This window comes from Falco punctatus (assembly GCF_963210335.1).
Source record: "Falco punctatus genome assembly, chromosome: 5".
NCBI classification, from domain to species: domain Eukaryota; kingdom Metazoa; phylum Chordata; class Aves; order Falconiformes; family Falconidae; genus Falco; species Falco punctatus.
Genome location: NC_137584.1, coordinates 43,772,948 through 43,786,863, shown reverse-complemented (window position 1 = coordinate 43,786,863; position 13,916 = coordinate 43,772,948). Strand labels below are relative to the sequence as shown.

The following is a 13,916-nucleotide window of genomic DNA, read 5'->3' as shown; positions in this document are numbered from 1 at the left end:
TTATTTTTAAAAATAGAGCAAAAAGACTGTAACCGCTTTGATTGTTGTGCTGTTCTTTGCCAGAGTTCCTCTGACCAATCTTGTACAAAGTTCCATTTGTAACACCTGAGTCACAGGAAGTCCAGAGGGTGGAAAAATCAACAACAGTGGCTAAAGCTGCTATCTCTTACAGCAGGAAAAAATAGGACCTATGGTAAGGTCCAAAAGATGTCTCTGAGGAAAAGACAGAGCAGATTAGCTAGAATTTTCATCACTGAATCAAAGATGAATTGTATCAGAAAAGCACATAAATGACCCTGGAATATATAGGAATATTAGGAATATATAAGAAAAAAGTTAGTTTCAGATCTTCTAACTGCAGGTGATTATGATTGGCAGGCAGCTGCCATAGGGCTGCAAATGTGTCATTCATCCTTGCAGATCATAACACCTACTGACATACCAATTGTTAATTGTCTATCTGACTTTTGGAAACAGTGTTAATGTCTACCAGGTGCAACAGAGGTGACGTGGAAAAAAGTGGGTTTGTGTCTGTGACACAGAGTTGGAATCGGTATGGAAGACCCTGGGAAATAAAATGGTACTGCTTATTGCAGCCTCTGGTAACACAGTGCGCAGAAAGTCTTTCACGTGTATTTCTGGAGCGTTCATTTAGCTGCATAATGTATGAATGATCAAGTAGCCCAGCATCGGTTCCCAACTTGTGCCTAGACTGCTGACATCCTTCCCTGCCAGTTCTGCAGGCAGCATAACTTCAGTAAATTTGATCTGTCATTGTAGGAAGCCAACATAGTTAATTCAATGTTCAGAGGACAGGTGCAGACAGAAATAAAACAATATTTGTCCAGCTGAATCTAGCATGGCTTGAAATTACTATGCATGTAAGAGCTAGTAGGAATTAAATAAGGGCTTCTTAAAAAAGCCACATTAGGTAAAATTACTGTGATACAAAGTACATACTGAAGGAAATAGAGGGAGAAACTAAAGAACTGTTTCTTGAAATCATCTTCCCAGCTTAAGGGGAAAGGGAAGAGTACAGAAATCAAAGTGGACAAGAAGTAGAATGTAGTATTGGATTCATTAAGCACTGAAATACTTCTGAATGCAGAATATGAAGATGTTTTCATTGCAGCGTGCAATCCTTCAATAATTAATTTTATTAACCAGTTTCTTATTATTTTAAAAACAATAAACAAGCATCATAGTACTGAGTGTAAGTTTGGTGTTGCCAGAGTGAGAAACAAAACCAACAGAAATAGCATTCAGGTAAGTGTTTTTTCGTTGTCGGTTTTCAAGAGATGTGAAGGAAGGGAAACTTAAATGTGCATTTGGAAGATTCTGTAAAGATTGTACCACTAAGTCAAACCTCAGGGGGCTTAACTGCTATGTTTGGTGCAGCTGCACTGCTTGGGCTATCCACTCTGCCTCATGCAGAACTAGATAGGTGTATCTGTGTGGCGCTTCATTTTTCCGTGTACTGTACATGCTGTAATACACTGTTGATCCTACAGCAGTGCATTATAAGGGAGACATAAAAGCGGTTCAGTGCTACTTAACCTGCCCTTCCTCCAGGTTGCTTATTTTTCAAATTTCTGTAAGACAGTGCAAGAGTCTTAATATAACGTTATTTAATAAAGCAATGAATGTGGAAGGAATTGTTTAATATCCTACTTTACTAATGCTCTTCCTTGACTTTTCAAAGGGAAGTCATTCCACAAAAGTAGAAGCTGTGGTCCGAACGCTGAAGAGAATTCAATTTAAGGATCCAGGGGCTAAATCCTTAGTTTTCTCAACGGTATTAATCACCATTTTCTGTTTTGTCTTTGTGTGTGTTTAAAACGGTCATAATATTTTCAGGCTTTAGTTTAGCTACCAAAATGTTGAATCACTCTGTACAGCCACTTGATTGTTTTGAGAATTTGTAGGGCAATTCATGTAACTGGGACATGAACAATGATTGTAGTCAACAGATGTAAAAGCTTGTTTCTTCAAAGGGCAAACAGATTTATATGGGAGCATTAGAAATTCTAGATATTTTTCTTCAGATATTTTTGATACATTGTAAAACTGGTTTTGTGATGGCTGCCAAATTATTTTATTCAAGGTTATCTTTTTAATTGCATTTCTTATTTACTTTTATGGTAGGTTCAGTTCCTGGCACATTAGTCTCTTTTTTTCTTTCTCATTTCCCCCCCCGTTTTTAAATTGCAAATGCCAGTATTTTGAAAGTCGTTTCTATCTACTGTTTTTTAGGGAAGTTAATTGTATGTTTTAGTTGTTGTTGTTTGTAATGTTGAGTTACTTTTACTGTGTTGTGTGCTTTTGTTTTGTTTGTTTTTTACAGTGGCAAGATGTGTTGGACATAATTTCAAAAGCTTTATATGACAACAACATGATTTTTTCTCAGATCAATGGAATCAGTAAATTTCAGGTACACAAAGAATATTTTTCTTAAAAGTATTTTCAGTGGGGAAAATTACAGTTCACAGAAGTTAATATGAACCTTTCAAGTCATTGCTTCATTTGAGAAACTGAAAGGTCAGCAAATTTGTTCGGCAGAAGCTTTGATCTCTGAACTCCTTAATTCTGAGAATTGTAATCACAAAAAGCCACAATTTAAACCCTTCAGAGATAAACAGTTCATTCACATTTGAAAAGGAAGTGTTGGCGTGGATGTTAAGGATGAGGCACACTGATCGGCCAGGCTGCAGGATTGTCACTCTGGGGCCCATAGTAGCTGCTATAATTTCTTGAAAATACAGAGATGTTCTCCACACGCTTCACTGAGGAACTTTTGTCATGCTGCCGTGATGTTTGCCTTTTAGGAAAATCTCTCTGCATTTAAATATGATCCCAACATCAACATTTTGTTGCTGCCTCTTCACACGGGTTCCAATGGACTAAACATCATCGAAGCAACTCACGTTCTGCTTGTGGAACCCATTCTGAATCCTGCACATGAGCTACAGGCTATTGGCAGAGTACATCGTATTGGTCAAACAAAGTAAGAATTAAAATTGTGTTAACTGGTTTAGATATGGTCCAGAGTAGAACTGCATACTGCAATAAGAATAAATCTAGTTCACTGAACTTCTCAATTTTGGAGATGAGTGTTTTCACAGGAATCCTATTTTTAAAGATGATAAGAGACAGATAGATTTTTTTTTAAAAAAAAAAGTTTGCTGAAAATACACAATGTGTATTTTAAGGAATTCTTTTATGTTATGAGAGTAAGATGCAGAAGCAAATTGCAGTTAGGAAGAGTAGTAGACTCTTGAGTCCAAAGTCCTGAAAAGACTTGTTCAGCTTCTGCCCTATTTTATATGTGCCATTGATACCTTGTTTTTTAACTTCAAGGTTCTGCTTGTAAGCATGTCCAGAAATGTCTTCGCTTTGCAGGTCTGAGCAACTTGCCATTTATGTCACAAGTTCAGGCATGGTCCTTCCTAGTGTCATTGAGAGGCTCCTTCTAGCTGGTCATTCCCACTTCCAGATTAGAAGCTGCATAAGTTGTTGGGTTTTCACTTAACAAAGGTTTTGGAATGTTTATCCTGAACAGATAAGATGTATATGTTTTACCTTAGGTTTTATGTCATTTGAAAAAGTAATTTAAAATCCCTGTACATGAACAAGAAAAATAGCTGGAATCAATTCTGGAGTAATAATATTCTAGAATAACTGTGCATTTTGTGTTCTGGAAATGGATACAAAGCAAGAGGACATGAATGAGCATGTGTGTGAAAGAATGTTTTTGAACAGGTGTGTATTTGGGAGTGTTGGTAAAGATTTTGAATTAACTGCAGGCATGGGAAAGATTGATTGCAACAGCCTCCATTATAATTGTACATGACGCTGGCACAAAAGGTCTGGCAAAAACCTCACAATAAAACCAGCAAGAATGTGTGCTGTACTTCTTAAGAACTAAGACTTCAGCAATGCTTACTTGAAAAAGGGCTGTGTTCAAGTACAGTGATCATAAGGGAACACTGTGTTTAGTTTCACTGGTGCAACTTCCGTTGCGCTCTTACTCTTTTTTTTTTTTTTTTTTTTTTGGTAGGCTTTTGTTTGTGAACCACAAAGTATTCCCCCATCATTTCTGTGTGTAACATTACCTACCAAAGTTTCAATATAAGATCTGAAAACCATCCAAGCACTTTCAAGGGTTCATATCTTGAGAAGTGTTTATACTGGGGGGCCTGGAATGACTTTCCATTTTTATCTTTGGAGCGGACTCTTTTCCATTTCACTTGTGCCTGACACTTTTGAAATTTTATTTGGTAAATGGAGCTCTCATTTTATGTTTATTGACGTTTTGGGTTATATGTTGTATGAGTGCTTACAATTTCACGTTTGCTGACTACAGTTACTGACTTCCAAAAGAAAAAAATATAGTATTTTGCCATCTTCAAGAACAACATTGTTAAAACTCTGGGACTGAGCTTTAATTATCCATCACACTGAGCTCTCTCTCCTGGACTGACTTGTGACAGTCCAGTATAAACATTGCATATAGCCAGTGGGCCAAAGTCATTTCTTTAAACAACAATCTAGGTTCTTGAAGGCTGTTTGTTTGTAGCAGGGACACAGAAAGCAGAACTTTGCCCAGCATCTGCTTTAGGATTTTAGTTAATACAGCTTATATTCATTTAGTATGTGATCCAGCCAAGTGGAAGTGTGTGCTCTGGGACCCACTAAGTATCCTTAAATGTCAATGAAAGTTGTTAATCGCCTTGTAAGATTTTTTTCTTAATACAGAGGTGTTTTTTTTTAAACACTTAAAATAATTAGTATAAGACTTAAATGTGGTCTTGAACTTTGACAGGAACAGCATAACTTCTGCTGACTTCTGGTTTTGTTTGCTTTTTTTAAAAAAAAAAAACACATTCAGGTCTACCATTGTTCATAGGTTCCTGATAAAAGCAACAATAGAAGAGAGAATGCAAGCTATGCTGAAAACTGTAGATCGAAGGTATGTGTTGAATTTTTTTTAAAACATCATTAATGCACGGAAAATGAAAAGGTGGTTCTCAACCATACTTTTATTAGTTAGATATGTGTATGTTAAACATCAACTGTTCTTCAAATTGTTTTGACTGACAAAAAAGTTTGAAGACTTGAAAAATTGATCTTTTAACCTCGTTCTTGTAACTTGAAGCTTAAAGTATTTTAATTCTCTGGAGAATATTTTGGTTACATTTTGTATTTCATAAAAGCCCAATTGATTAATAAATCATGTGTTAGGCAAACCGAAAAGATAAATCATATTTCCGTTAGTATGAAAGCATTGCAATTAATGGAGTAATACAAAGTCTGCCACTGGAGTAACAGCATATGTTACAAGTTCTAATATAGGACATTAATTCTTTCTGTCATTATTTGTAAATTCTGCAAACCTAGTCTGTCAGTGCTGTGTCACAGTGGTTGGATTTGCAGTCAGTGCAAGTGTTGTCCAGATGCTAGCTCATAAGTCAGTCTGGTGAGCAGACACAGAAAGCTGTTTTCACTGTTTATCTTACCAAAATCTACAAGTAATAACGGACTGGGAGTGGAACAAAAGTGATACTTATGTTCTTTATGCAGGAAGTATAAGAGGTTGTTTGTACTTCTTTAGCTATATTGCATACACATATAACATCTAGGATGAGGCCTTAGTTTAAGGAAATTAGATATTTTTCCAGTTTTGTGACTGTTACAGAGTATGAGACTAAAAGTTTGCATATCTTTGGCTGCAGTTATGAAAGATTTCAGCTTTAGGTTTGAAAGAAGGATTTAATCAGTTTCCATATCTGTAAAGTAGCACTACTTTTGCATATAAAATTCAGATAAATGTACAGTGGCTGAATGATCCAGTGAAGGCTATTGTTTTGAAAGTAATATCAAACTTTATGCTTGGAAGCTGAAGCCAATTCCTGAAATGTTAAGAGGGCAAAGCGGATTATCCCACGTTCTGCTGCCTCTGCAGCGTTTGGTGTTGACCACTGGTAGGGACAGTAGATGGACTTTGTACCTTGCTCAGAATGTGCAAGAGAAGTAGCTGATCGGTGTAATTTCCCTGGCAGAAAATACGTTTTCTGCTGAGCTTCAAAGCTGAACAGTTACTGGGCTCTGAACCATGTGGTCTCTTCCATGTGTACAGCTTGTTACTTCAGTTGATTCCTTCTCTGATGCCTGCATGCAATTTTTTCCCACAGCCACACGAGCTCTTCCATGAAACAGTCAGAAGCCTCAGTTCTGACAGTGGCAGATTTGGCTGACCTTTTTACAGAGGAAACTGAAGAACTTGAGTAAAAACATTGGTTTGGCCTAATGAAATCAGAAAGTACCTGACGTAATAAGCACTGGTATATAATCCGCTTGATCTGTTACTCCTGTAAACATCATATAACATTTGTCCATAACACAGCTATTGGAAACTGAAGTCTGAATTGTTACTATTTTATTCTGTGGTGAAGTTCTTAGCAGCACATACTTCTGATAGCACTGGAGAAAACTTGCACTTTGCACATTATACAAAAACATGGATTTTATTCCCAAAGAGCATTTGAGCTGGATGCTAAAACTGAGATCCTGGACCCTTGGTTGAGAGGATTTTTACCATCAGGTTTGACTGGCTATTAGCTCAGTCTGAGAGCAAAACTATGTGGGTGGTTGGGTGGGAAAGGGAAGCAGAAAAACACAAATCTAATTTTTTTTACTGTACAAAGAATTGTTAGAAAGAATGACTGTAAATTAATATTCTTCTAGAAAGGGCTTGTTAGCTTTTAATGCAGAGTTACTGCACGTCTTATTGGTAACACTTTAAATAATCTTTACTAATAATTTGGATATTTGTATTAGGCTTTTAGATATTCAGAAAGACTTGTGACAGTTAAAAAATCGTTGTTAATGCTTACTCACTGCAAAATTATGATAATTAAATTATGCTTTTTGTATGTGTGTTGGTCTGGTAATCAGTTAAATACTTGAACTTACTGTACGTGTTTTCACTTATTCCTGAAGCCATGACTAATTTGGTACTTTGTTTAGAAAAAAATAAATAATGCTTTTGTTACAGAATTTTTCAAAATTTAATTGGTTAAGCTGCTGATCACTTTATTTGGTGTATACATTTTCTCACCCTGATTTTTTTTGCTGTAGGTCTCCCCTTTAAAGGTGCAGCAATTCACATATTCAAAATAGATAAAATTAAGGTAGGTGGTCTAATTGTTAGGTACATAATCCAAGTTAGATAATCAGTGAAGAGAGGTGAAACTTCATCCTTAGGTATGCGAGATCACTCTACCCTATCTCTATTGACAGTAGAGAGTTTAGAAAACAAATCCAAGCTAACTTTTAGGCTGCTGAAAGTAGATAAATTTTAAGCCTTTGGCATAAATTGTGGGTATACATTTACACAATATTATTTCTGAAAGTATTACAGAAGCAAGCTCGGTTACACAGTTGATGTTAAACACAATTTTGTATTTAGAGACTGGGCAAATGTGTATGCATAAGCAACAGGCTACTTCCCGCAAATCACAATATTTACTGTTTCAGTACACGATGGTTTTTCTATATTTTAGAAATCTTCCTTGAGGTTGAAATTGAGCCCTTTGAGAAATCTCATCTTGGAATTTGTAATAGTCTGCTAAATAGATTTGCCATATAGTTACTGAGCTTCTTGAGTTCTGTTTTCAGTCATACTACATTTGAGTTGCACTGTTGTGTATTAAGCCTATCCATGTGACAGACAGGTTTTCCGCTGCTAATAACAAATGTGTGTAGAATTTACAAGAATAATATTGTGGCTTTTTTGGCATTTATAGTCTGTTGTCTTTCTGAACTGATTAGATACTTTGTTCTAATGACTATTTGAGTAAATTTACAGACAATGTATCTTTATTTCCCATATTTGTAAAAGGTATTAGTATTATCTATATGTTTTGGAGATTACTGGTTTTTTGCAGATTACAGTTTGAAGCAAGGGAAACAGAATAGATACTAGACTTTTTTAAAATTAGATTGATCAAACACAGACTGTGGCATCTCCATCCTTGGATGTATTGGGAACTCAAATGACCCTGAGCAACTTGATCCAGCTTCAAATTTGGCCCTGCTACGAGTGGTGTGTTGGACCAGATGACCTCTCCATGGATCTGTTCCAGCCTAAATTATTGTACAGTGTACTGGAGATCACGCTGTACAGACACTCCAGGAACTCTGAGGGCAGCAACATTCCAGTTCCTCATCGTCCTCAGTGAATTTTAATATTTTACAATGTAATGTGGCTGAACAAGGAGCTGCTGTTTACTCTGAGAACTGTGGAAGCACATAAACTGTGGAAACACATAGTGTTTACATCCATAGCTCTCATTTTAAGTAATTAGATGTGGGAATAATAGTTGTCAGTGAATGTGAAGACAGAGAGGCAAACTGAAACATATCTGCTGAGAGGTTTCCTGAGCTCTGCTAGGTTTTGGATTATTTATATAAGGACAATGGCATCATTGTTTGTTTACAAAAATGTGGCTTTTGGATTCCTAACCAAAAGCATAGCTTCTCATCAAGCAGTGCATGAATCCTTTACTCCTGACTTCTTTATTTTATGCTCACATAACGGCACGGAATGCCAAAGATCTGGTTCTAGACACACTCCCAGCTGCCCTGGAGTGCCAGTACCTAAAGCTCTGGAGGTATAATCTTAAAATGTGTATACTAGTTGTGTTAAAGCACCTTGTGAAATTGGAAGGTTGAACCATCCGAGTATATAGCCTGTGTCAGTAGTAAAATGGATTCTTCAAGTTGCCCATAATACTAAGTACAGAGACTAAATTTAAAGAATTACCTTGAAAAAGAAACCAAACTGTAATCTACTGCTTTTTGCCATTCTCTGCAACATTTTCTTTGACAAAGGTTTTCTTTGACACCTTGTGAGGTAAACTTTTTTCCTTTACTCCCCCGTCCGCCCCCTTGCTAAGGGTGCAGCTTGTACATCTGCAGTTTTTCTCTTATCAAAGCACAGTGAGACGGTTTTCATGGTGCTGCCATGATTTTGCTGTCTATCAGGAGAACACTCTTTTGAAAGACAGTATCTTAGCTGAGAACAAACTTTGTTCTATCATAATAGTTCCAGTATATTCATGGAAATGGTGTTTTCTACAGAAGACACAAATCTATAAATACTGACTACAGTGTTTACATAACTATTGTGTGGACATACCCACAGGCACGTACCAGATTCTCATGTGTTCTCCTGCTAAAACATGGAAACATGATTGAATTGACAGTATTGCTTACCCAGTGAAGTCAATCCCTTTAAAAATGAGGCTCCAACGGATCCCAAAGAACTCAGTGCTGACCTTTCATCTCTTTCAGTTCCCTGACAAATAATTTTGGGAGGTTTTTGGCTGTAGTTGGTGAGGATTTCAGGACAGGTTTTTCTCCTTGTATGTAAGTTCAGTGCCTTATAGAACCGAGCCGTCCTCTTACTTGGGTATCTGTAAAAGCTTGATGCAAGTAGTAGACTTCCTCGAACTATACGATATGAATGGGTTGGAAACTAAGGAGTAGATTCCCTTGTGGTGTTAAATTGAGCTCTGTGAATTTCACTGTTGATCTTTAAATGAGTTTGTAAGTTAAGGTTCTCATCTGTTGCTGGCATAGACTGATTTAGAAAGCATTTTGTCTTAACCTGTCAGGTAATGTTTTAGCATACTACTGAAAGTCCAGGATGCACTATAGTTTTCACACATGTTGGAAACTACAAAAGAATATTTACCTCAGTCTTTTCATGCATATTAAAGTTACATATTAAGGAATGGACATAAGAGTCAATGCATTTTGTTAGATAGGTCTTCCAAAACCACTTTTCTGCCAATACCTGCAGATGGATTCAAGTTGTCTCCCAGCAGACAACCCTCTACTTCAAAAGCAACTGTGCTTCAATACAAACGTGACTGGGATCCGACAGAAGAAAAAATGCATAGTTGTTTCTGGGTAAAACCATAATTAGACACACTTCCTCCTGTAAGATTCTGTCTGGATTCGTGGCTGAGGACCAGTTTATGGTCTTTCTGACACAAACGGTGCTGTCCTCTTTCCATCTGTTTTTGCAATCCTTATGTTATATTTTCCAGGAGTCCCAGAATTATTCATTTAATTAGCAATTACGCTTCAGGTAAATCAGAGGGGAAAAAGTCTGTATTGGTCAATCTTGGCATTGACCAATGTAAGAAAAACTAATCTTGAAATTTATTGCTCCCCCAAGATAAGGAATTAGATGGGTTTCTAAAGGAAAATCTGGGGGTTTTTTCTGGCTATGAATGGAGCCTGTTGCTGAAGTTAAGCTTTGGAAGACTTACTGCTTTAAAACTGTGTGATAAGCTTTTCTATAGACTTAAAGGCTAGTTGCAAAACCACTGTGCCTGCACTTTTCTTCCTTTTTTTTGGTTGACTGACACAAGTATAATCTTGTAAAGACCTTATACTATAAATGTAGGTTGTAGGTTAAAGGAATTTCATAACAGCGGAAAAAGGAGGTCCAAGACATCCCTCTCTCTCCCCTGTCTGTCTGTCTCCCTTCCTCCATGTTTGTCATCACACCCCCTACAGCCCCCCACCCCAACCTTGCTCAGTTTGTTACAAAGAATGTTTGTGTTTGGTCAGTGGAAGTACAGTAAAAGAGTCTTAATCCATCAAATGGCTACAGCAACACTAGCTTATTGTGTCAGAGGGAAAGTGTCAGGGGTAAAGGAAACTTTAACTCAGTACAAATTCTTTTTAGTACTTGTAATGTCTTCATGCGGGTGCATGCGGGTCTGTTGTTCACCACTGCAGAAGCAAATGTTGAATTTCACTCTAGTAACTTATGTTTCTGGTTTTATATTTTACAGCTGACGTATATAAAGGACCTGGTAAAGTAAGCCTCACTGATTGCTCAGTAATTAGAAGTTTTTTAGTTTTAAAGTCTATAGGTTTTGGGTTCCTAAAGTACACCCGAACCACTGTCGCAAGTCCCAGTGCATCCACTGTCTTCTCTTTAGAGGAGAAGGAAAGAATAGGTAACTACTGAATCGCTGCAGGATTGACTTCAAGTCGCAAGTAGTCATTCTAGGTACTCTGCAGTCATACACCATGTAAAGAGCACAGTTAGTTGAATTTGTAGTTTTCAAATGTAGTTAAGGAATGAAGTCATCTTGCGGGGGGAGGTAAATGGCGTAGGGTTTCTAAATACTTGAGTAATTCTACTTAGAAAATTGGGATGTGAGGTACCTGTAAACCTCTGGCTCAATTTCCTTCTGCATGCAAGATGTCAGCCTTCCAGGGTTTAAATTCCAAGTCCCTTTGTTTTATGTATTTATAGATTTCATACAAGCAAGTGCCCAGCCCTCTTCATTCAACTGGACACATACTAAATTTTATCAGTTTATAGCAACAGATGTTGTTATTTCTATGGTGTAACATCTCTTGGTTTGATAACAACTTCCGTATCGGGTAGAAACTACCTTTCCAAATTCCACCAGGCGCAATGTCCGACTGCTGACAGGGTGTCCCAAAGTGTAAGTTGTTAGTGTAGCCTGGCTTGGATAGTTGTGGGGGGGTTATTATGCTATTCTTCCTATCTTGTGGGGGCTAGTGAGCTAGCTGGATTCATGCTACGTTGCCATGAATTGCCCCCTCTTTAGGCTAACAGGTTATCATCCTACATCAAACAAGTTTTGCTGATGAATCTAGGCTTTTTCTTGACTGTGTCATTTGGTTAAGGAAGAAAATCTAGACTGCCTGTCTTGTTACCCTGGCAGAGTTTTGTCCTAATCACTCTTGGAGACCCCTGAGATGGAGGACCACAAGTGTGGAAACAGTGACTTTCCATTTGTGGATGATGATATTATAAAGGATCAGCTCAATGTTCACAAGCCCATGGGGCCTGCTGGGATTCATCCCAGAGTTCGGAAGAAGCTGGTAGATAATTCTGGCAGGACACTTCTCGATCATCTACCAAAGGCCTTGGGAGTCTGGGGAGGTCCCTGCTGACCGGAGGCTAGCCAGTGTTATTCCAGTTTACAAGAAGGACCCAGTAAAATACAGACATCTTGGTCTAACCTCAGTTCCTGGAAAAAATTACAGAGATAATACCAAATACTATTGATAGTAATTTACAAAATAATGCAATCATCAGGCAGTCAGCATGGGTTCACAAAGGGAGAGTCCTGCTTGATTTTATATTCTTCTGTGATAAGGTCACCCACCTAGTGGATGAAGGGAAGGTGGCGGATGTATTTTATTCTGGATTTTAGTAAGGCTTTTGATACTGTCCCAAACAGCATCCTTCTGGACAAGTTGTCCGGCTGTGGTGACACAGGTCAAGGTGGACTGAAAAAAACACTATGTCTGTGTGGCAGGGTTTGGACAAAATGGCCTTTATTGTTTATACAAATTATTTATATATCTTAGACAGTATGCTGGGAACAAGTATGAACTGGGAGAGTGGCTGGAGAGCAGCCCTGCAGAAAGGGATCTGGGGGTGCTGGTGGACAGCAGGTTCAGTGTGAGCCAGCCAAGAGGGCAAACTGCATCCTGGGGGCAACAAACACAGCAGAACCAGCTGGTCAAGAGAGGCAATTATCCCCCCCGTGTTCAGTGGTGGTGCAGCCTCACCTTGAGCACTGCGCGCAGTTCTGGGCCCCACAGGTAAAGAAGGATGTGAAGGTCCTTGAATGTGTCCAGCGGGCAACAGAGCTGGTGAAAGGGTGGAAAGAATGTCCTAGGAGGAGCAGCTAAGGGCTTTGGGCTTGTCTAGACTGGAGAAAAGGAGGCCAAGGGGTGACCTCATAGCTTTCTGCAGCTGCCTGATGAGGGGAAGCAGAAAGGGAGCTGTCCATCTCTTCTCCCTGGTATCCAGTGATAGGATGCGCGGGAATGGTTCAGAGCTGCACCAGGGGAGGTTAAGGCTGGACTTGAGAAGCATTTCTTTACGGAGAGGGTGGTCAAACGCTGGAACAGGCTTCCAGAGAGGTGTTCTGTGCCCCAGGCCTGTCAGTGTTTGAGGCATTTGGGCAATGCCCTTAACAATGTGCTTTAACGTTTGGTCAGCCCTGAATTGCTCAGGCAGTTGGACTAGATGGCTGTCATAGGTCCCTTCCAACTGAAATATTCTGTATGAAAACTGCACTTAAAATGCCAAGGTGCATTCAACCATTTTTAATGGCTTGTTTTGCTCTAATAAAGTGTATGTATATATTCATATGTGTATTCAGCATGTTATGTTGGATAGCCAAATAATTACTATTAAAATATATAAATATAATATTAAATAATTAAAAAATAATTCATTAAATACAAAATTAAAATATATAATATAATATGAATATAAAATATAAATATATAAAATATATAAAAATATAGGGCCACTGCTCCGCTAGGTGCTTCATAACGCATTTATAAAAACTCAGCTTTAAGGTACATTGATAAGATAGGGAATACATTTTATAAAGAACAGACAAAGCCATTATATTTAATATATTTATTTCTCATTCTCCCACCGTGACATTTTTTTGTTTTCCTTCTTCCCTGCGTGCCATTGATTTGGTTTGTATTCTGTACTGTAGACTTTGAAGCAACACTAGAACAAATGGTGAGGGAATAGAGGACACACTTGACTGAAGTGGTAAGCACCTGCTTTTACATCCCCAAACTGGAAGTTTACTTAAGCAATGTGAAAGTCAGCCTAAGTCTTTTTTTTTTTTTTTTTTTTTTTTTTTTTCCATTTGGCAGGGAGGAGTATTTTTGTGTAATTTCTATACTAAATTCTAAACATTATTATATTGCACTGTGGAATAGTAATTCCTGGGAATGCCTCTATTTCCCCTTTGGCTACCCAGTTTCTGCAAATGGGAAATCTCAATTGCAAAAACTTTCTGGTTTCCTGTTTGTTTACA

General features: G+C 38.0%; 1 protein-coding gene across 1 annotated transcript in view; it reads left to right on the top strand.

The window, feature by feature from the left end:
* The window catches only part of SHPRH (SNF2 histone linker PHD RING helicase), a 54,872-nt gene extending 47,940 nt beyond the window's left edge, over positions 1 to 6,932 (top strand). Inside the window, exons 26-30 of the mRNA XM_080390598.1 lie at positions 1,703 to 1,795; positions 2,345 to 2,431; positions 2,826 to 3,004; positions 4,889 to 4,969; positions 6,192 to 6,932. Coding sequence (XP_080246724.1) covers positions 1,703 to 1,795; positions 2,345 to 2,431; positions 2,826 to 3,004; positions 4,889 to 4,969; positions 6,192 to 6,288 — 537 coding nt within the window. The 3' untranslated portion in view covers positions 6,289 to 6,932. The remainder of the gene's footprint in view (positions 1 to 1,702; positions 1,796 to 2,344; positions 2,432 to 2,825; positions 3,005 to 4,888; positions 4,970 to 6,191) is intronic.
* Positions 6,933 to 13,916: the final 6,984 nt, after the last annotated feature.